This window comes from Microchirus variegatus, assembly GCF_963457635.1.
Source record: "Microchirus variegatus genome assembly, chromosome: 12".
Lineage (NCBI taxonomy): Eukaryota > Metazoa > Chordata > Actinopteri > Pleuronectiformes > Soleidae > Microchirus > Microchirus variegatus.
The window spans coordinates 27,964,480-27,987,318 of NC_139813.1; the positions used below are offsets into that span (position 1 = coordinate 27,964,480).

General features: G+C 41.5%; 4 protein-coding genes across 4 annotated transcripts in view; 1 reads left to right on the top strand and 3 right to left on the bottom strand.

Annotated features, from left to right (window-relative positions):
* Positions 1-5,489, bottom strand: part of col12a1b (collagen, type XII, alpha 1b) — a 114,113-nt gene extending 108,624 nt beyond the window's left edge. The window contains exons 1-3 of the mRNA XM_083898677.1: positions 5,393-5,489; positions 4,895-5,033; positions 1,223-1,339 (exon numbers count right to left, since the gene is read on the bottom strand). Coding sequence (XP_083754803.1) covers positions 1,223-1,339; positions 4,895-4,997 — 220 coding nt within the window. The 5' untranslated portion in view covers positions 4,998-5,033; positions 5,393-5,489. The remainder of the gene's footprint in view (positions 1-1,222; positions 1,340-4,894; positions 5,034-5,392) is intronic.
* Positions 5,490-8,114: 2,625 nt separating this feature from the next.
* Positions 8,115-17,205, bottom strand: LOC310935066 (collagen alpha-1(XII) chain-like). The gene is made up of 10 exons (XM_083898899.1): positions 17,153-17,205; positions 16,870-16,968; positions 15,974-16,123; positions 15,704-15,823; positions 15,435-15,599; positions 13,750-13,896; positions 13,480-13,616; positions 11,826-11,958; positions 11,421-11,482; positions 8,115-8,230 (listed from the first exon to the last, which is right to left on the bottom strand). The coding sequence occupies exons 2-10, from the start codon at positions 16,955-16,957 to the stop codon at positions 8,219-8,221; spliced, it is 1,014 nt and encodes a 337-aa protein (XP_083755025.1). The 5' UTR covers positions 16,958-16,968; positions 17,153-17,205; the 3' UTR covers positions 8,115-8,218.
* A 453-nt stretch (positions 17,206-17,658) lies between these two features.
* Positions 17,659-20,542, bottom strand: cox7a2b (cytochrome c oxidase subunit 7A2b). Its single transcript, XM_083899226.1, has 4 exons — positions 20,470-20,542; positions 20,065-20,154; positions 19,117-19,201; positions 17,659-17,855 (listed from the first exon to the last, which is right to left on the bottom strand). The coding sequence occupies exons 1-4, from the start codon at positions 20,485-20,487 to the stop codon at positions 17,797-17,799; spliced, it is 252 nt and encodes an 83-aa protein (XP_083755352.1). The 5' UTR covers positions 20,488-20,542; the 3' UTR covers positions 17,659-17,796.
* An 899-nt stretch (positions 20,543-21,441) lies between these two features.
* LOC310934550 (protein CEBPZOS-like) lies at positions 21,442-22,831 on the top strand. The gene is made up of 4 exons (XM_083898296.1): positions 21,442-21,945; positions 22,234-22,333; positions 22,431-22,475; positions 22,711-22,831. The coding sequence occupies exons 2-4, from the start codon at positions 22,234-22,236 to the stop codon at positions 22,791-22,793; spliced, it is 228 nt and encodes a 75-aa protein (XP_083754422.1). The 5' UTR covers positions 21,442-21,945; the 3' UTR covers positions 22,794-22,831.
* The last annotated feature ends 8 nt before the right edge of the window (positions 22,832-22,839 follow it).

Below are 22,839 nucleotides of genomic sequence, written 5' to 3' on the forward strand. Positions count from 1 at the left end.
TTTTGCCCACGACTTCTCGACTGACACAAAATAAAAGCTATTCCATACATATGATGAATAGTATTGTTTGCTAGCTAGTTTAGCGAGAAACAAATACAAAGCATAAGCTGCCATCAAACTGAAAAAAAAAACACGTAAACTAGTTAGCAGGTTAATAACGTACAACAATAACACCTCGACCGCAGTAGCTGGATTTAAATTGAGAGGTAAAAATTAAATCCTAAAACCTAGCTATAGTGCTAACACGACCAACATTATTTGACTTTCTAGGTTCTACAGTAGCTACAGTAATTCTACCAATGAAAATATGTAGGCTAACATTAGCTCTCTCACGCTCTGTCACTTAGCTTCACCTGGGAATGATGGAAAGCTAATTTGAGTGCGTCAATTAGTGGCTCAGTTTTCACACAATTATACCTGCACTTATTGGATTAGAACAAGCTAACTATAGCTGATAGCTCTGTCAGCGAGCTGGCACCGCTATCAAAGAATGCAATACTCACATCTGCCGTTATTGGATAAGAACAAGAAGCTAATGTTGACGCTGTGTCAGCTAGCTGGCACCGCTATCAAAGCGTGCAACGTTCACGCCCGCCGTTATAGGACAAGAACGAGCTAAAGTCATAGCCTCGTCAGCTAGCTGGCACCGTTATCTGGAATAATAATAATAACAACTCGACTACGCCTGCAGTTACGCAGTGAAATGCTAACGTTGCGTCTGTGTAGCTCAGACCACACACACACCTGGTAAATATTTACACAACCGAGCAAAAAAAGATATTAGAAATAGCTTCTAACGTATAAATAACGCGTTTCCTGTGTCATGTTTATATCTTATATATAAAACAGCCCCATTTAAATATACTTTATAAGGATTTTGCTACTGAAAGCAGACCTGGTGAGTACTTTCTTGTCGTGTTATAACTAAACTAAAAGTCGTACGTGTTGAACCCTGGTTGTTATTTCGCAGGATTCCGCGATGAACCGACGTGATGTGTGAATTCTTTGCTGTCACGTTGAGCGGCAGCACAATTCCTCTTATCCGTAATGTTTTCTTTTTAAAAAAAACCTCTTATCGTTGGGAGCTCTCAGAGCCAAGCATGTGTCAGCAGAGGCCTTCAGATAATTGCGGGGAGTGTCGGGTTCTTGGCAGTTTTACGGCAGCTGTAACGTAACGGGGCTTCGGCAGGAAGCGACCTGCCGTCTTCGCACCGGCACCCACCTGTGTCTGAGGTCACTCGTATCCTGTAGCCCTGGATCCTGGACCGCGGGCGAGTCCACAGAACCTGCACCGTGTTCTCGTTTAAAATCTTAAACCTCAAACCCGTCGGAGGGTCGACTGTAAACAGAGGAAAGAACACAGTTAAACAGTGTACGATTATTAACGTGTACGAATATGAATGTTTGAATGTGCGAGGGTTTTCGTCGCCAAAAAAACAACGACGACACAACGAAACCAAAACTACGACGAACGTGGGAGTGAAGCCATTTTTTGGACGCACAACAACAACAAAAAAAATGACTTCTGTTTGAGTTTGTCAACAACTCAAGCAACGACAGAGTGACACAACACAACAAAACACAACAAAAAACTACATTTCTACAGTTTAGAACACTGAGGAAAAACTGACAAAGAGGGCGGGGAGAAAAAAAAAACCCTAGTAAAAATTAGAGTTTGTGTTTTTGAGTCGATCGAAACGCTGCCTTCACAACATCGGAAGTGTAAAGTATCCGAGTAAATATCTAAAGTGAGGTAAATAATCCAATAAAAGTATAGAGTTGGGAATTGTTGTTGTTAACATATGATTAATAGTTTTGTTTGCTAGCTAGTTAAGCTAGCTGGTGTACAACAATAACACCTCGGCAGTAAATTGAGAGGTAAGAATTCAATACTCAAAACCTAGCTATAGCGCTAACACTATCAACGTTATTTGACTTCTCCAGTAACTATAGGAATCAAACCAATAAAATTATGGAAGCTACATATGATGAATAGTTTTGTTTGCTAGCTAGCTTAGCTAGAAAGCTAGCTGGTTAACAATGTACAACAATAACACCTTGGCAGTAATCAGATTTAAATTGAGAGGTAAAAATTCAATACTAAAACCTAGCTATAGCGCTAACACTATCAACGTTATTTGACGTTATTATTCTACATTACTGATAGGAATGAATCCAATACAAATATGGTAGCTAACATTAGCTATAGCAATAGAAGTATAGAGTCGGGAATTGTTGTCATTCTTTGCATTATGCTAACATTACCTGGACGCTAGCAAGCTAATGTTTGCAATTAGCTAACGTGGATTTGCAATTACCAATAAAGTATTTAGTCTTTTTAAAATTTCAGAATTTCCGTTAGAAACCGATAGATTTGGTCTTTTCGTAGAATATTATTTTTTTCCCCGCCCGGTCACTACAACATGGAGCGGCCGACGTCCAGCAGCTCGTCCATGACCTCAATCCAACTCCTGATGATGGATTGACAAACAACAACAACAACAACAACACAAAGACTTCATTATCGATTATACAATGGACAAAGAGCTGATTGATCGCATTCCTCGTCTCCATTGCAAACCTTGGAAAAAAGACGTACGCGACGTCGCGAAGACGCGTGTACGTCTTTTTTTTTCAGCTGGACCAGTGCTCTTTAAACTATCGTTTAATCCAGATTAAACCTTTAAAAATTGTCCAAATGTAGATATTCTGTCCGAGTTTAAGGACCTGGACAATAATTTAAAGAACCACTGGGTTGTTTTTTTTTAGATGTTAGCCGACGTCACAGATTAAAGGTTTTAATCGTCATGACGACGTCGTCGTTACGGAAGATCATGCATGTGTACGTGAAAAGTTGTTTGTTTTAACAACTTGGGAGTTTCCATGTACACAAAGGAACCAGATTTATTAAATATTTTAAGATGATATTCTTCAGGTTGGGGTGGAAAACAAGCTAAAAATAAGCAAACGCAGACGACGCTACAAAACTAGCTCGCTATGACCATCATGCACCATGTTTATTTAACGCTGAGGCGTTAGCTAGCGCTCGCGACGATCGCAGGCGGTTTCATCGAGTGACAAAAAAAACCTTCAAACCAAAACAGGAAGTTGAAGGAGTAAGAAGTGCATTAGCGGTGCTAGGTAGAGCTAAAGCTAACGCGATAAACAGAAGTGTTTTCTGGTTCGCTGGGAAAACAAGATTTTATCGTACAATCAGGTCTGATACGTCCGCGAGAGGTTGTGCATAGATTACAAATATTCAAACATAGAACAGTTCACTTACGACCAAATAACATTCGCAGTTAACAAACGATTAGATTTTTAGAAACATTTCGCAAAATCGTACAAAAATGTGAACTTTTCACGTGGAATAGCGATGTTTCACACAAACAGGCCAGGTACAAAAAAACGTCGCAATTGCAATTAAAATCCTGCGATGGTTCTATTAATAATACATAACAATACATGATATTAGCGCATGTATTGGCGTCAGAGCGCCCCCCTGTGGTCTGGTTGTTCCCCCGAAACAAAAAATAATCTTCACACGTTAAACATATCGCAGACGAGCTAGCTGAGCGACCGCTGTTGTTGTTGTTATCTTTCTACACCGCCAACCGTTAGCGTTGTTAGTTGCGGGGAGTGAAGAATATCAGGCTAAAATATCGTGGTGAAGCCGAGACTCGGAGGTCAAGGCTTGACGTGGAGGAGGTGAAGTCAGAGCGAGAATGCTAACGGAACGAGATCACACCAACCTGGGGAATCTACCCAATCAGGGCTGGTGTTGGGGGCGGGGCATGGCAGGGCAGGGCAGGGGGGCGGGGCTTCCGTAGCTTCCGTAGCTCCAAACAAAAGAGTTCACTCCAGCAGAGAAAACACCGTTCACACCATTCACACCGTTCACTCCCTGCTCTGTGGAGATTCTGCTCACTTCACTGAAATGTTTTCAACGCTCTGAAGAAAAGTAGATTCTTCTTCATCTTCATCTTCATCTTCATCTTCTTCTTCTTCTTCTTCTTCTTCATCATCGTCGAGTTCTTAAAGAACAAAAACCCTGAAAATCCAAACTTCTGGAAAATAATCTGACACTGGTATTATGGTCAGGAGAGGAAAGTTGGCCCAGTGCCTTCTGGGTCTCTCCTCCTCCTCCTCCTCCTCCTCCTCCTCCTCCTCTTCTTTTTGACGCTGTGTAATGTTAGAGTCAGACATGGAGGAGGAGGAGGAGGAGGAGAGCGCCTCCTGCTGTGAAGAGGCTCAAACGACACTCGTCCGGAGACGCGTGGACTCTTTTTTTTACGACCGTCTCACAACATTTAAAAAACAGCTTTTTCACATTTAGCGTCATTTTCTTCTCCGCTAATAACAATAATAAGCTTTAATAAGATAATGGCAGAATCTTTCTTTGACTAATTGCAGCCATTTGTGAGCAATAAAAGGAGAATAAAAATCATCTTTTTGACTTTTTTGAAAAGGATAAAGTCGATGTTAAGCTCGTTTATCTCCTTTCATGACAAATAACCGTAGATTATGAGCACGAAAGGAGCATAAATTAGCTTTTCTCACCATTAGCGTGCACATTATCGAACATAGTTTAACTTTACTCGACTGTTTTTACTGCTTAAATGAAGATATGAAGCTCACGGTTAATAAATAAGTCAAAGAACAGTTTTTTAAAGTAAACAGTAGAACAATAATAAAAGTAGTTTTAACACTTTTTAAACATGTTTGACTCGTTTACGTTTACAAAGAGACAGAAAAAGTCAGAGATGAAACGAAACACAGACGTCTGACGAGATTTTATTTCCTTTATTTTCAGACTACGTTCAGGAGGAGGAAGAGGAGCAGTGAGGAGGAAGATGAAGGTGAGGAGGAGGAAGAGGAGGAGGAGAAGCTTTACCTTGATCCTGAGCCTGGGCTGAGGAGGAGAACATCATCATCATCATCATCAGCAGCAGCAGCAGCAGAGGAGGAGAAAACCTGCTCTTCATCTTCATCTTCATTTTCAGCTCCTGCGACTCAGCAGCGCATGAATGAGGCTGTGAGGAAGAGGAGGAGGTTAGACCTTCATCATCATCATCATCATCACCATCATCATCATCATCGGCTCCAGGTGCAGCAGGAGAATCAAACGTTCATGAGTGAACGAAACCAAAGAGTTTCTTTAGCAGAAATAAAACTCTTCTTCTTCTTCTTCTTCAGGTGAGATTTTCCAGAGCAAAAATGCTTCAAAGATGGAAATTAAGTCTTGAAAATGACATTAATTCATACACACATATATGTAACATGTGTGTGTGTGTGTGTGTGTGTGTGTGTGTGTGTGTGTGTGTGTGTGTGTGTGTGTGTGTGTGTGTGTGTGTGTGTGTGTGTAATGTAAAGTCTGAGGTGCATCACTGACCTAAAGATGAAGATTTCTTTGCTTTGATGATGAAGAAAAAAGAAAGAAAAACAGATTAAATTCTCAGCTGGAGAGGCTCGCTCGCTCAGTCGCTCGCTCAGTCCGGGGAGAAAAGGGGAGAGAGAGAGAGAGAGAGAGAGTGAGTGAGGAGGTCCGGTGTGGTTTTGGTGAAGCTCCGTCCAAAGTGGGAATTCTATCCACTCACAGTCTGCTTCTTAACAGGGGGGCGTTCCCAACATCTGCTGCCTCCACACCTCCAACCTCAGCATCATCATCATCATCATCCTCCTCCTCCTCCTCCCACCCCCCGACTGCTGCTGCTGCTGCTGCGGAAAAAAAAGATGATGCTGAGACACACACACACACACACACACACACACACACACACACACACACACACACACACACACACACACACACACGGAAACTTTTACATAGTTCTCTGCATTCCTTTCCTCTGATGGAGAAGCTTCTGTTCGTCTCGGCCGCAGCAGCAGATTGAAGAAGAAGAAGAAGAAGAAGAAGATTTTGGGGGAAAAGAAGAAGACGATGAAAGGAAGGAAGGAAAATCCATGTGATGAATGAAAGAGGAAAAGACGTGAGAGGTGAATAAATCAGACGCATGGAGGTGAAGAAGACACTCAGACGCATCTGTAGACGGAGAGAGAACACACGTAAAGATGTGTTCAGAGATATATAATGATATATAAAGACACACACACAAGATATTTGTATGTATATATATATATATATATATAGTATGTAAGTTGTGACCTTGAAAACTGAACTGTTCACATCTTAAAAAACGCGACGACGTTCACAGACGACGTGAAAGTGCCGTTAAAACCTGAGGAGCAGGAAATAAACAATAATTCATTCACTCTTTCAAAATAAAACGAATGAATGAATGAATGAATGACTTAAATATTGGACGTCAGCAGCAGGTTGAAGCTCAGTAATGACAGGAAAAGGAAACGCTCACATGGTTCCTACAAACAAAATAAACCTGAATAATAATAATAAATCTCTTTAAATTCAAAACGTAACTTTTTTTTTTTATCGTGAATTTTAAAAACATTAAAAACTCAAAAAAAAAATCAAAAAAATATATATAAAAAATATATATATATATATTATAAATATATATATATATATATATTCCTTTCAAATACATATATATATATATCTTTCATATATTATATATATACATATACATATACATATATATGATTATGTCAATCATTTAAATCTGAACCTATGACAGTGATGTTAGTGCATTGGCGCCACCTGGTGGCAAGTTTACTCAACACGAAGTTCACATTTGTACAGAAAACTAAAAAACAACTGAGAGAATGAGAATATAAATAATTTAATGAGAGACTTTAAGAGGATTTAACAAACATTTATATTCTATAAAGTTCTGTTTGTTTTCATCTCTAAAAATCAACTGTGACGGAAGAGACGGACCGATTTGTTTGTAAATGTCGCCCTCTAGTGGCAGGAGCACACGCACACACACACACACAGTGCTGACCACTGATCCACCGCGTGAGCCAGTTTTTATCTGTGTCTCATAAACATCTATAAACTCATAAAGTGCGAAAGAACATACATAAACTGTGTACTTTTACTGCACTTTTGTGTACTTTCACTCCAATACATTTCCTAGTTTACTTTAACCCCACTGTTGTATACTTTCACTGCACTTTTGTGTACTTTTATCCCACTGCTGTATATTTTTACTGCACTTTTGTGTACTTTTACCACACTGCTGTATAGGTTTACTGCACTTTTGTGTACTTTTACCCCACTGTTGTAGTTTTACTGCACTTTTGTGTACTTTTACCCCACTGTTGCAGTTTTACTGCACTTTTGTGTACTTTTACCCCACTGTTGTAGTTTTGCTGCACTTTTGTGTACTTTTACCCCACTGTTGTAGTGTTACTGCACTTTTGTGCACCTTTAACCCACTGTTGTATACTTTTACTGCACTTTTACCCCACTATTGTATACTTTTACTGCACTTTTGTGTTCTTTTAGCCCACTGTTGTATACTTTTACTGCACTTTTACCCCTCTGTTGTATACTTTTACTGCACTTTAGTGTACTTTTACTACACCATTGTGCACTTTTAATCCACTATTGTGTACTTTTACCCCACTGTTGTCTACTTTTACTGCACTATTGTGCACTTTTAATCCACTATTGTGTACTTTTACCCCACTGTTATGTAATTTTACTCTATCACATACCTCACAAACTCAGTGTTCAAGAACATTCATAAACTGTGTACTTTTACTGCACTTTTACGCCACTACATTTCTACTTTTACCCCATTGTTGTATACTTTTACTGCACTTTGTATACTTTTAACCCAGTTGCAGACTTTAAATGCACTTTTGCGTACTTTTACTCTACTATTGTGTACTTTTACCAAACAATCGTGTACTTTTTATTCACTATTGTGTACTTTTACCCTACTATTGTGTACTCTTAATCCACTATTGTGTACTTTTACTCCATCACATACCTGCGTCCAGGAGTTCTTCCTTCCTTCTGAGAACAGACTCCCTGTGTGGACAACACCGCCCTCTACTGGTGACTGACCTGTACGTGCATGACGGCACCGTGTGAACAACACGTCACAACAGTGAGGAAAACATCGACACAGAGAATACAAATGAAATATAAATATATACACATATTTATATGCAAAATGCACATTTATTTGTACAACTCCAAAATACAAGTTCCAAAGTGAACATTGGCAGTGGAGAAGCAGAGGTGTGGAAGCGTCCTCAGATTAGATTAGAGAGCGATTTCTCCTCAACCCTCGACCTGTAAGAAAACAAACACTTTCATCACAGGAAGTTCATGGTGAACTCAGGTTATCCTGTAATCCTGTAATCCTGTAATCCTGTAAAATATCCTGGTTCTTATTCTCTTGGTTTCTGCACCATTTGCATGATAATCTGTAATCTGGCTCTGACCAGGATCCCGGATTATCGTCTGCCCCAGAGGCCGTGCAGGCGGCGGAGGAGGAAATTTAGAATTAAATTACCCAGAACTTCAGGATTAAAACGTTAGAACATAAGATTTTTAAATTTAGGATTACACCTCAGCACATTTGTTTTTAAAATTCAGGATTAAACTCAGGAACTCCAGGAATAAACCAGAGGACATTTATTTTAAAATTCAGGATTGCATCCAGGAACTCTCAGATTAAACCCGAGCACATTTATGTTAAAATTCAGGATTGAACTCAGGATTTATTTAAAAATGTAGGATTAAACCCAGGAACTCCAGGATTAAACCTGAGAACATTTATTTTAAAATTCAGGATTAAATCCAGGAACTCCAGGATTAAACCTGAGAACATTTATTTTAAAATTCAGGATTAAATCCAGGAACTCCAGGATTAAACCTGAGAACATTTATTTTAAAATTCAGGATTGAACTCAGGATTTATTTAAAAATGTAGGATTAAACCCAGGAACTCCAGGATTAAACCTGAGAACATTTATTTTAAAATTCAGGATTAAATCCAGGAACTCCAGGATTAAACCTGAGAACATTTATTTTAAAATTCAGGATTAAATCCAGGAACTCCAGGATTAAACCTGAGAACATTTATTTTAAAATTCAGGATTAAATCCAGGAACTCCAGGATTAAACCAGAGGACATTTATTTTAAAATTCCGGATTACATCAAGGAACTCTCAGATTAAACCTGAGCACATTTATGTTAAAATTCAGGATTGAACTCAGGATTTATTTAAAAATGTAGGATTAAACCCAGGAACTCCAGGATTAAACCTGAGAACATTTATTTTAAAATTCAGGATTAAATCCAGGAACTCCAGGATGAAACCTGAGAACATTTATTTTAAAATTCAGGATTAAACCCAGGAACTGCTGGGAAACTGTTAATAATGTGAAAACATGTAGTCATCATGTGCACATCAGAGACACATTTATGAACAATCTGACGTGAGCGAGTATTTAGGGAACGCGAGGATTTACTTGCAAACAATGATAATTGGCTCATAAGCCGATGCGGTCAGGAGTGAGCCAGTCAACCCTGAGCCGAGCCACGTCAGCTGTGTGGGACGGAATCATCCGAATATCATCCAGGTTCATCACACTCCCATACAATGCTGTTGAACAGGCCAACATTAAAGCGCAATTTTCAGCGAGAGCCGGTTTCTGGAGGCTGGAACAGTGCGCGACGGGTGGCTTCTGGGTGAGTAAATAGTTTATTATTTTAATTGTCCCGTATGATGAAAACCGGCGCCATGCACATTTGGGCATGTGCGCATTCGCATATCATGTTTTTGGTTTACTTTGCTTTTTTCTCTTCTGGTGAAATTAGAGCTACAGAGCTTTCTAACAAGCCCCTGATTGTCTCTCTGTGTTCAGTATTCATGTCAGTCAAAGCGGGCGTAAAGTTGCAAATGTCAGCTTCTGCATTCTTTAATTGTGAGAAATAATTAAAAAAAAAAATTAAACATGAGTCAAAGTGTTTAATGTCCTGCCATCTTTACGCACGAGCGATGTGGATTGTGAGTGTATTGTGTGTGAATCTCTCTTGCTCAGACTGTGTGAAATTCCTTTACTTTTCTCTGTTCAGTGCGTTATTTGATCAAAGAGGTGAATCTCAGGGTCTATTTAAATTGATTTGCATATGTAAATGGGGCGTGGACAGGGAGGAGTTTGGCACCTCTGCATGTGCGCTCAATTCCACGTTGATTTGGGATGTACAAAGGAAACGTGCTTGGATCCATGCGTACGCACACTTTGATACATCTGAATTTATTTGAGCGTACGACAGTTTCTGGGTTTTGGCGTACGCCAAGATTTAGTAGGAAATCCACGCAAGTCTTTGTACATGAGGCCCCTGGTCCCTTTACTTTCTGGATTAGGATTATTATCGTCACGTCTGAATACTGATGATAAACTCATATTATGCGCTCGATCGGTCGCCTGCCGCCTCCATCACTGAGTTCAAGGGCCAATTCCAATTCCAATCTCAACCCTCAATCTTAACTGGCCTCAAAACCAAGTGTTGAGGGTTATTTTGTCACTTAGAAATGGGACACCCCTTAAATGCAGATACGTCTTCAGACTGTAGGGGGCAGAATAACGCCAAAGCTGCGTCCAGTCTGTCAACTCCAAAAAAGAAGAAGAAGAAGAAGACATTTACGTCAGGATTATTTATTCTGATCTGTTTGTCAGTCAAGTTATTAGGTTGTCAGTTAGTTATAAGATGATACTCATACAAATATTCAGCTGACAGTTACCACACACCACGACTTATTGAAAAGTAAACCACACCGGCCGACTATTGACAAAAGATCGTAAAATAAAAATAAATGTTATGCAACAATGACGTCAGTAATCCATAATCTGGGCCTAAACTAAGATCATTTTTATATCTCTATTAACAAAGAAAATACTTCATTTGTATCGCACTCGTTTCGCTGCTTTCGGCACCATCTTTGTTATGTCAAAACACGCAATGCATTCTGGGTAGCCCTTGCTCCCAAGGGTGGTCTCGGAAAATCTCAATATTGAGGGCGATACAGCCCTTAAACTTGACCTCAACTTAATTTATATGAGAATCAGGACAGAACTTGGACTAGAGGGAGAGCATTTTTGAGATTGAGGATTAAGCAAGGAATTGGAATTCACCCTAATGTCTCGTTTTGTCACTTCAGCGTTGGAAATCCTTTGTTCAGATTTGCCTCAGTGACACAAAGTGACCACAGGAGGGAGCAGTGGAGCAGCAGCTGGACTCACTGGAGCCAGGAAAACACGGTCAGGGTCACTGGCCAGTTATTCCCAGAAGTGTCTGGATGAGTCAGTGTTTTTTGGGGTAGAAAAAGAACACGCAGTGGTGGAGCGGCTTCAGCTGTGTTATCTCCAGAATAAAACAAATATTTGGATTCCTGATCATGTTTCCGATAACACACACCCACACACACACACACACACACACACAAACAAACAGATAAAACGGGAGTCTCACCTCACTGAGGTCAGGGCGGGACACGTCGGTGATGTTCAGGTCTCCAGCAGGAGGTCTGGGCACTGAGGGAGAACAGGTCCAGTCAGGGTATAAACTTCCTGGACTCACGTAGAACAACCTGTTTACGTTCAAAACTATTGTTTTAAATCCCAAGGGAGCACCCTTCGGGTGTTTCAAAGGGAAGATCCAAAGGGAAGATCCAAAGGTTGCCCCAAAAGGGAGCTTTTCAAGGTGATGCCTAAAGGGGTGGCTGCCCTTTTCAATACAAGGGATCCAGCTTTTACAAAACAACCAAGCATCAAAACTTCATTTTTAAGACTTCTGTCGAAACCAATCTCACGCCCCGGTCAGTTGTCGTAAGCTCTGCCGAGTTTATGTCGTCTTAAAAAATAAAGTACGACTCACAGGTGACTCCTCGTCCATTCAGAGGCTCGCCGGTAGACTCTTCGTACAGAGCGCGGAGAGTGATGTTGTACGCCGTGTTGGGAATCAGCTGCTCCAGCTGAACGCTCACGACGTTTCCTTCTTCAACTAGTAGCTACAGGAGGACGACAGAGAGAAGATACAGTGTCAATGTATTAAGACCAGTTCATGACACCTCACCAAAATAAGGTTCCAAACAGGAGCATGTTTCTAGTAGTTCTAGTAGAACTAGTGTTCCATGGGAGGTTCCAGAAAGGCAGCACCAAAAGGAAGCATTTGAAGGTAGAACCAAAAAGGAAACTTCCAAAGGTAGCCACCTAAGGGAGATTCAAAGGGTGTGTCTAAACGGAGCATCCAGATGTAGCCCCAAAATCGTGCTTCTTAAGGTAGTCCAAAGGTAATGCCTAAAGGGCTAAAGGGGTGGCAAACAGGAGCTTCCAAAGGAGCTTCCAAAGAAGGCACCCTAAGGGAGTCACCAAAGGAAGCATTTGATGGTATGATGGTTCCTTTGGTAATAATAACTTTATCCTGAGGGTACATCCTAAAGTAATACCCTTAGGTCGTTTCAAAGGGATTGTCCAAAGGAAACATCCAGAGGTAGCCCCCAAAGGGAGCTTTTCAAGGTAATGCCTAAAGGGGTGGCAAACAGAAGCTTCCAACGAAGGCACCCTAAGGGAGTCACCAAAGGAGGCATTTGATGGTATGATGGTTCCTTTGGTAATAATAACATTATAAATTGATGGTAGCACCGAAAGACAACTTCCAAAGGTAGTCAAAAACAGACAAATAGAGCATCCTGAGGGTACATCCTAAGGTCGTACCCTTAGGGAGTTTCAAAGGGGTTGTCCAAAGGAAATATACAAAGGTAGCCCCTAAAGGGAGCTTTTCAAGGTAATGCCTAAAGGGGTGGAAAACGGGAGCACTCCAAGGAGCTTCCAAAGGGACCATGCCAAAAGAGTTTCGAAGAAAGTATCCAAAGTAGCATCCGAGAAGAGCACCTTTCGGGAACTTCTAAAGGGAGCAACCTCATGGATTTTCAAAGGGAGTGTGCAAACAGAGCATCCTGAGGAGCTTCCAAAGAAGGCACCCTAAGGAAGTCACCAAAGGAAGCATCCAAAGGTAGCACCAAAAGCCAACTTCCAAAGGGGAGCACCCTTAGGGATTTTCAAAGGGATTGTCCAAAGGGAACATCCAAATGTCGCCCCAAAAGGGAGTCTTTCAAGGTAATGCCTAAAGGGGGTGACAAACAGGATCCAAAGTAGCATCCTAAGCGAGCTCCTTAAGGGAACTTCTAAATGGATTAAGCCTCATGGAGTTTCAATGGGAGTGTCCAAACAGAGCACCCAAAGGAGCTTCCAAAGAAGGCACCCTCAGGGAGTCACCAAAGGAAGCATCCAAAGGTAGCACCAAAAGGGAGAAGCAAACCAGAGAAAGGAACTCCTAACGGTAGCATCCAGATTTGAGTTTCAAAAGAAGCCCATGGTGTTGCTCTGATTGGTTGTAGCTCTGCGACTTCTGATGAAGGAGCTTAGAAAGGAAAACTAACCTGGAAGGTTTTCAGACCTCTTCGCAGGTGGTCTGTTGACGCAAGTTCAAACTACTTCAACTTGGTGAAAACTCGACAACATTTCTTTACCTCATAAAACTGCTGTGACTCCGTGTCATTGATGGATCTGTAGAGCAGCATGTAGCCGGTGGCTCCGGGCATCTCCGGCCATCTCACCCACAGAGTGTTGACACCCTGAACGTAAACATCCAGGCTCTTCAGCGGCTCTGAGAGGACACGCAAACAAAACGAGGATTGGGTTTAGATTAAGATCAAAGCGATCTACCTGGACCCTTCCCTCCACATTTATCTGCATGAAAGATAAGAAAAAGAATTTGAACGTGTGGCTTGTGTTCCCACCTGAACCCTTGACGCTGTTGCACAGGTTGCTGCTGAGGTCGTCCACGATGTTCGCCAGGAACTTGAAGTCGTTCACCTTGAACATGTGGATCTCGTCGGGGTCAGTAGCGATGGACCTCAGCTCGCTCTCTGCGACATTCCTCACACCTGCGAGGAAACAAAACAAACGCAACTCCAAAGTGAAAACACTGACAATCGACAATGGCAAACAGGAGCACCCCAACAAGCTTCCAAAGGGAGCATGCTAAAAGAGTTTCAAAGACAGTATCCAAAGTAGCATCCAAGAAGAGCACATTTTGGGTACTTAGTTTCCTAGGTTTCAAAGGGAGTGTCCAAACAGAGCATCCTGAGGAGCTTCCAAAGAAGGCACCAAAGGAAGCATCCAAAGGCAACTTCCAAAGGGGAGCACCCTTAGGGAGTTTCAAAGGGATTGTCCAAAGGTCACCCAAGGTAATGCCTAAAGGGGGTGACAAACAGGATCCAAAGGAGCATCCAAAGCGAGCACCTTTAGGGAACTTCTAAAGGGAGCAGCCTCATGGAGTCTCAACAGGAGTGTCCAAACAGAGCACCCCAAGGAGCTTCCAAAGAAGGCACCCTCAGGGAGTCACCAAAGGAAGCATCCAAAGGCAACTTCCAAAGGGGAGCACCCTTTGGGAGTTTCAAAGGGACTGTCCAAAGGAAACATCCAAAGGTCGCCCCAAAATTGAGTTTTTTAAGGTAATGCCCAAAGGGGGTGACAAACAGGATCCAAAGAAGCATCCAAAGCAAGCACCTTTGGGGAACTTCTAAAAGAATCGGCCTCATGGAGTTTCAAAGGGTGTGTCCAAGCAGCGCACCCCAAGGAGCTTCCAAAGCGCAGTCCTACGTGTAGACTTAAAGCGTACCTAGACCGGAAGTTCCAATTAACGCTGTTTTTTGGTGTGTATCTGCGTCATTACCTTGTTTAAGAAGCCCTGAAGGTTCTAAACAAACAGTTCAGCCACTGCTGAGAACGCTGCGTTTTATTGTAATCTGGTGGCTCAGCGAGATCTCTGAAAAAACCTGGTCCGGTTACGTAAACGGCGGTTCTCCTGAACAGCAGATCCTCCTGCTCCGGGCACTAGTCCGGGCACATCCGGTTGCGTACATTGAACCGCAGAAGAAGAATAACGTCCGTTGTGGAGGTGTTTCACGAGCGACAGTGTCTTCTGACTCTGGGTCTGACTCTGGGTCAAAGGTCGTCACTCAGTGACTATAATACTTCCTCAAGGTGGGCGGAGTCATCATAGCCAAAGGGACTGCGGCGGGGAGTCATGAAGAAGCTATTTTTAAACACTGTTAAAACAATGTTTTGACAATGAGTAGCAGTGCATCCACAGTTCCAGAGGGGGGAGCTGTGCTTCTGAGAGCGGGTGTGCTGAATATGTCACTTCCGGGTACTGGCCAATCACAAGACACTCTGTCTTCTGGGGGTGAGATTTATGTCTGAAATATCGCGGCTGGGGAACAGCGTCAGAAAAGAGGATTTCTATCGGCTCATTTACAGCAACTAGGAGGTTTTTGACCATAAAAACAAGTTAACTAACATACATGTGCAACAGGACCACTCTATGTGAGCTTTAATGAACATTATTTCCGCGCAGTTCTTCAGAAACCCTTTTTTTTCCAGCTCAATCTGATGAATCGTAGTCAGAAAAACGTCTCACCGACGACGTAGATCTCGATGCCGTCGTCTCTCAGCCTCTGGGAGAGGCGGTCGACTTCATCCTGCGACTTTCCGTCGGTGATCAGGACGACGATCTTCTGGGAGTCGGCTCTCATTCCCGCCTCGGCTTTGAAGTTGACGTCGTGGATGTAGGTCAGCGCCATCCCTGCAAACGTCACAAACACAGAACTCAGACACACACACAGGTGTGTCAGGTGCGTCTTTGTCGTCGTACGCTCGGTCAAACAAAGAGTTTGTGAAATCTGAAACCTGTCATGGTGTTCCCGCCTTTGTACGGCAGCGTGTCGATGGCCCGGAGCAGCGACTCTTTGGTCGGGTGAGCGTTCAGGTGCCACTCGGTCTTCGGGTCGCCGCTGTACTGAGTCAGACCTGCAGGGGGAGAATCGGAGAATCAGAGGCAGCAGAAGACGGCGTAGCAGCAATTACACCAGCAGAGGGGCGCGCCACCGTAAAACACCGGGAGTAACGGCTAACAGATATGTCAGGTGGTATAAAAATGAGACGATGGACGGCGGTTACCGATCTGGACTCTGTCAGGGCCGATGTCGAAGGCTCTGACGATGTTGGAGATGAAGCGACGGATGATTTTGAAGTTCAAGCGGCCGATGCTCCAGGAGCCGTCCACCAGCAGCACCATGTCGGCCTTCATCGAAGTGTTGCACTGAGCTCCTGCACAGAGATAGTGAGGAGGAGGAGGAGGAGCAGGAGGAAGAGTGAGTTTAAGGTCGTCCTTCAGGTTTTATGGAGTGTGGTTATATCATGACACTTATCCACTCCACAGTTCTGACACAGCTCAACTCGGTCTCTCTTCAGTCACTGATAGGACCTGGTGGTTAAAGTTCCAAAATCTACTTAAAGTTCCTAATTCTACTTATAGTTCCAAATTCTACTTATAATTCCAAATTCTACTTGTAATTCGAAATTTTAAAGTTCAAAATTTTAATTAAGTTCCAAAATCTACCTAAAGTTCCAAATTCTACTTATAATTCCAAATTCTACTTAAAGTTCCAAATTCTACTTATAATTAGAAATTTTAAAGTTCCAAATTTTAATGAAGTTCCAAATTCTACTTAGAATTCCACATTTTAATTAAGTTCCAAAATCTACTTACCATTCCAAATTTTAAAGTTCCAAATTCTACTCATAATTCCAAAGTTTACTTCTATTTCCTAAATGTACTTAACGTTCTTCCGTTTAATCCCCTGATTGTAATAATTCACTTAAACCCAAAACAACTCAGTTTACTTGCTGAGACAAAAAGAGAGTGAAGGAAAATCAGAGATGAAAGTGAAAAACCAGACGTTCGAGGAGCTTTTATTTTCTTTATTTTACAGACTTAATTCAGTTCAGAGCAGGAGGAAGATGAAGGTGAGGAGGAAGATGAAGTTGAGGAGGAAGAGGAGGTGAAGCTTTACCTTGCTCCTGAGCCTGAGTGGAGGAGAACATCATCATCATCATCATCATCATCAGCAGCAGAGGAGAAAACCTGCTCTTCATCTTCATCTTGAACGAAGCTGTAAGGAAGAGGTTAGACCTTCATCATCATCATCATCATCAACTGCTCATGCACATGCAGTAGAAGAACCAAATCGTTCACGTGCGAATGAACCAAGTCCAGGAAGTGAACCGAGCGTTTGTGGAGGAAATGTTCCAGAGTAAAAAGTGCTCCATAGATAATGTCTGAGATCCGTCACTGACCTGAAGATGAAATAAAGAAAACAACAAGATGAGGATTCTCTGCTGCTCTGCTGAGTCAGGAGGTCCGGTGTGGTTTTGGTGAAGCTCACGTTCTGCTTCTGAACTGGGGTCAACGTCCACTGTGACGTCAGAGGCCGACTTCTTTGTAAATGTCGCCCTCTAGTGACAGGACACAGTGATTACACACTTGTGTAATAACGCACTTTATTCGTCATATTATTTACCCGTTCGTTCACGGTGGAGGGGAACCAAGGGGAACCAATACCAGCTGAACCAGGATCTGAACCGATGACCTTCCTGCTGTAGGGCAACATTTCCATCCACTTCACCACCGTGTTGTTTTTCTTTTTTTATTATATGGAAACCAGGAAATACTCACATTTGAGAAGCTGAAAAACAACGAGACTCAAAACGATTAGTGGAATCATCAGAACACATCAGAACAAATTAAAAAGTCAAACTCAAGCGTTTGGTCATGAGATTATTTTATTGATCCCCAAAAAGAGAGAGAGAGAGAGAAAGAGTTACAGGAAAATAAATATTGATCCCATGAGTGTGAAACAACATCCCAGAATGACGGGGAAAACACGAGGTTTGTTTGTTTTTGAGAGGAGGCGAGCGGCGCAGAGAGAGGGGGCGGAGCCTCAGGCTTTCTTCTGAGGAAACGACGCCTTCCACAGCTCGTACAGAGAGTATCCGGCTCCTGAAAGAACACGGGTGTGTTAGCACAACAACAACATCACAACAACAACAAGAACAATTTTAACTCTCATTTAAAACTGGTGGATATTGGTCGGCTTTTACAGCAGCCAATAGCAGCACAGAGAGGAGACTCTCGACGAATCAGGTCGTCATGACGACGACGACGACGACGACCCGTTTGCTGCCCGTTAACAAGTATTCACAAGCATCTCCTCCACCAGCGTTTGTGGATTTAACCACAGACGTGAACAGAGCAAAGGGCAGGAGTTCGTCCTCTCGCTCGCTAACACTCGGAATGTATAGTCACGAGGGGGAGGAGCTAAAAATAAATCCCACAGATTTACGACGAGAGAGAGATGAGTCATCGAACAGTTACCAGTGTTTTACAGGAAGAGGAAATATGTTTTAAAAAAATAATACCGTTTGTATTTGTGTTTTTTAAATTCAGGTTTATACCCAGGGACTTCAGGATTAAACCTAACAACTTTTATTATTAAATTCAGGATTAAACCCGGGAACCTTCGGAAATAATCCAGGAATTAAAAGATTAGAACATGTAATTTTAAGTTCAGAATTAAAGCCGACAACACAGATTTTTAAATTCAGGATTTAACCCATGAACTTCGGTCAAATCTGAGCGTATCATTTAAAATTCAGGATTCAAATCTGAGCACATATCTTTGAATTCAGGATTAAACTCCAGAGTGTATTTATTTTTTAATTCGGGATTAAACCTCAGAGTGTATATATTTTTTATCTTTTTAATTCAGGATTAAACCTCATAGCGTCGTATATCTTTGAACTCAGGATTTTAAACCTGATAGCATACGATTTTAAACTCAGGATCAACCCTAAGGGCGTATATATTTTAAAATTCAGGATTAAACCTCAGAGCATATATATTTTTTCATTCAGGATTAAACCTCAGAGCTGTAATTTTTAAAATCCAGGATTAAACCTCAGAGTGCATACATATTTTATCTTTTTAATTCAGGATTAAACCTCATAGCGTCATATATCTTTGAACTCAGGACTTTAAAACTGATAGCATACAATTTTAAACTCAGGATCAACCCTCAGGGCGTATATACTTTTAAATTCAGGATTAAACCTCAGAGCTTATATATATATATATTTTTAAATTCAGGATTAAACCTCAGAGTGTATATCTTTTATATCTCAGGATTGTAAACCCGCGATCATACATAAATTCAGGATTGACACACTGGAGAGAATAAATAAGACAGAAGTGAGCTCCTCACCGAGCACCGTCATGGTCATGGTGGCTCTGTAGAGCAGGACGTCGAAGGTGCCTCCCTTTAAGTGAACGGGCAGACCGTTGTCCTCCTGCACACACACACACACGAAGGTGGAAACATTAAAATACAACTCATGACTTTTTTTTAAAAAAAAAACCACTGACACAATAACACCTTTGAAAACAGAGGACAACATATAAATACATAACATAACAAAATCTTCTTATAGTTCCAAATTCAACTTATAGTTCCAAATTCAACTTATAATTCCAAAATCTACTTCTTTGTAACATGACACTGTTTGATTTACCAGGAAACTTCTTAAAAACCCGGAAAAAACTTTTTCTTTTATAATTAATTTAAGAACATCTGGCTCTTATATTTGTATCGTGAGTTAGACGGGATTTTCAAGTCACTTTCAAATATTAAATTAACTGTTTTTCTCCATTTATTCACAATCATAACGATAACAGAAACTCACCACAATATCAATATCATGTATTATTGTCCGATCACTCTTTCAAAACAGATGCTCGGCCTCTGACTTTGTCAAATCTGGACGAGTTCACAGATTATTCAAAATAAAGTGTCTTTTACTCATGACGTCAACTTCCTCTGTTGTTGTGGGAATGAGACGTGAATCTGAGATTAAATGACATTATCTCTGGAAATTAGTAAATAAAGTATTTTGGGGGTGAACTGGCACTTTAATGTTTTCTACGTTTATTCACATTTATTCACCACAGTCTAACTTATTGTACGTGCTTTAAAAAATAATAATAATAATAACAACACATATTGTCCGACCACTAATTCAAAAACATAGATGTGTGTCAAATTTGGACTAAATAAATCAAAATAAAAGTGTCTGGAACGTAAAAAATCAAATAAAGGGAAGAATACACGGAGAATACAGGGAGCGATTCAACGGTGTTCGTGTGGAGCTCTGACCTGAAAGAGCTTCTGTTTCTCGGGGACCCTGTTCTTGATCTGCCGCGGCGCAGAGGTGGACACGCTCCGCCGCGCCACCTGCTGGAAAGCCTGGAACAAACACACACAGGTCACATTACTTAGCAAACATGAAAACACCTCCATTTAATCCGTAAACACGTCGTTATTTTTAATAAAAAAGGCGAGTGAAAGGCGGTAAAACGACGCTGTGGCTAACAGCTAACAGCTAACGCTAACGCCTAGCTTGACCTCTGGCTAACCGTTAAACGGCTCCGCGTCTCTGTCTCTTCCGCTTTTTGTCGTCACCACTTTATTAAAAAACAGACGAGCTAATCTTCTGTTACGTGTCCGTGTTACGTGAGGACACGTAAAGAGCGTAAATGTGGTAAAAAAAAAAGAACTTACTAAGACGTGTCGGTACATCCTTACGAACGAGCAGCTGCACAAGGACACCGGAAAGTTCTACTTCCGCTTACGGTTCTTTCTTCTTCTACCGCGGAATAAATGTACGGGAGTGTGTCCTCTGCTGCCCCCTGCGGCGTCAAACAAAAACACACCTCCGACGACGGGACAAACAATATTAAATGTAGTTTTCCTCGTGTGTTGCGTCTGTTAATTTGATTAAATTAGTCTTTGATGATTATTTTATTGCCTTGTGTGAGCTTTTATGTCTTTTATTTATATGATGTACTATTCATAATATTATTTATTTAAAATAATACTTTAATATACATGGATGTTACCTATTTTTCTTATTATAACTCACTGTTGTGACCGACTTTTCCAACAGGAAAACTGAAGTTTATAAACCACTCACTCTCGCCCATAGAGAAAACCAGTGATTTTAACATCACAGGGACACAGGAGCTGCTGGTCCTCTGCTGCCTCGTGTGGTCACGTTGTGTCACTGAGGTTAATCTGAGTGAAGGTTTTCAAAAGCCAAACTCTGAAAATACACGTTCGTGGTAACACACTGACATCTGCTGGTGAACTCCTGCCACTACAGCAAAAAACAACAACAACGTTTATGTTTTATTTGTTAAACAAAATAAAGTAAAATTTAACGAGTCTCGGTCAAAGCAGGTGAATAAACGGTGTTCGTATTTTCCTCACGGTCGTTTAAAACACAAAATGGCGTCTGATTAAAAATCAATTTTCAATCGAGAAATTAACATCCCGGTGTTAGCAGCTACAGTTAGCCGGTAAGCTTCTGTGCTGAGGTTAGCATTTACCTTCAGTTCACTTTAGCTCCGGTTAGCTCGTAGCTTCCGTTAGCTCCCGCTCAGTCCTCAGGGTCCGTCGGTCCTTCTCCTCCGTTCGCTGCCACTTGACCCCGCTCTACTTCCAAAGCTAGCATCGGTTAGCCGGTGACTCGTGTTAGCTTCAGTTTGACCCGCATTGATTTCTAGCCTTTAGCATATGTTAGCCGCTGTTTTACCCGCACTACGTTTTAGCCGGTAGCGCCTGTTAGCTGTTGCTTGACCGGTGATTCGTTTCTAGCTGTTAGCGCCCGTTAGCCGTTAGCTTCGATTAGCTGCTGTATGACCCGCAATTGATTTCTAACCGTTAGCACATGTTAGCCGCTAGGTTCGATTAGCCACTGTTTGGCCCGCGTTACCTTTTAGCCGGTAGCGTCCGTTAGCTTAGCTGTTGGTTGACCGGTGATACTTTTCTAGCCGTTAGCGCTCGTTAGCCACTCTATGACCCGCAGCTGGTTTCTAACAGTTAGCACACGTTAGCCGCCGTTTGAGCCGCAGTACTTTTAGCTGTTAGCTTCTGTTCCGTTAGCCCTCGTTCTCACTCAAGGACAGTGGAGCGTTATCGAACATTTGCGCGTCGTTTTTTAATCCCTTAGTGGCTAATTTAACCTTTTGGTTTAAGGTAAGATTATTGACTATGATATGATATAAATTGGACGATTAATTGTCAATTTTTGCTGTGAAAAGTATGATTTAAATGATGTAATTTAAGTGAATATTACAGATTTTACAGATCACTTGACGTTTTAAAATACTAATAGTAGTAAAATGTAAAAAAAAGGTTTTTATTCATATAAACTTGAAGTCGGTGCATTTTTTTGTTTTACATTATAGTTTTACCAATCATCTTTGTGAAACCCTGGACCTTTAAATAAAGTGTTTACTTGACCTTTGACCTGCGTGTGTTCAGATGCCTCCGGCTAAGACACTGATGAAGGGCGTGATGGCGCTGGAGCTGCTGGGCGTCTTCGGAGCGTACGTTCTCTTTCACAAGATGAACAACAGTCGAGGTTTGTCGTCTTTACGTCGATGGATGTTTTCACTTTGAAACTCACCGTGTCCTAAAGCGACAAATCGATAAACAAAACACACTTTGTTTTCCTGCAGAGCTCAGAAACACCATGAACACAAAGTTCCCTTCGATTCTTGAAGGTAAGAAAAGACGTGTTAAAAAAAATCAAAGTTGACTCTTGTTTATTGACTTATTTATCTCCTGAAAAAGCTGATTTAGTCGAGTGTAAAGTCGTCATCAGGAAACATTTTGATTCTCTTTATATAACAGATTATTATAGATTTACAACAGAAGTCCAATTAAAGTGTAAATGTGTAAAAACAACAACAACAACAACAACACCGTGGTCAGCTGACCTCTCCTGTCTCCTCCCAGTTTACTACCAGTCCAACGAGTGGGCGGGGATTCACGGCGTCAGAGAGCGAGACGTGGAGGTGTGGTCGAGCAAACGCGACTGAAGACGTCTGTTTGTAAAAAATAAAAGTTCACGCTCATGATGATGAT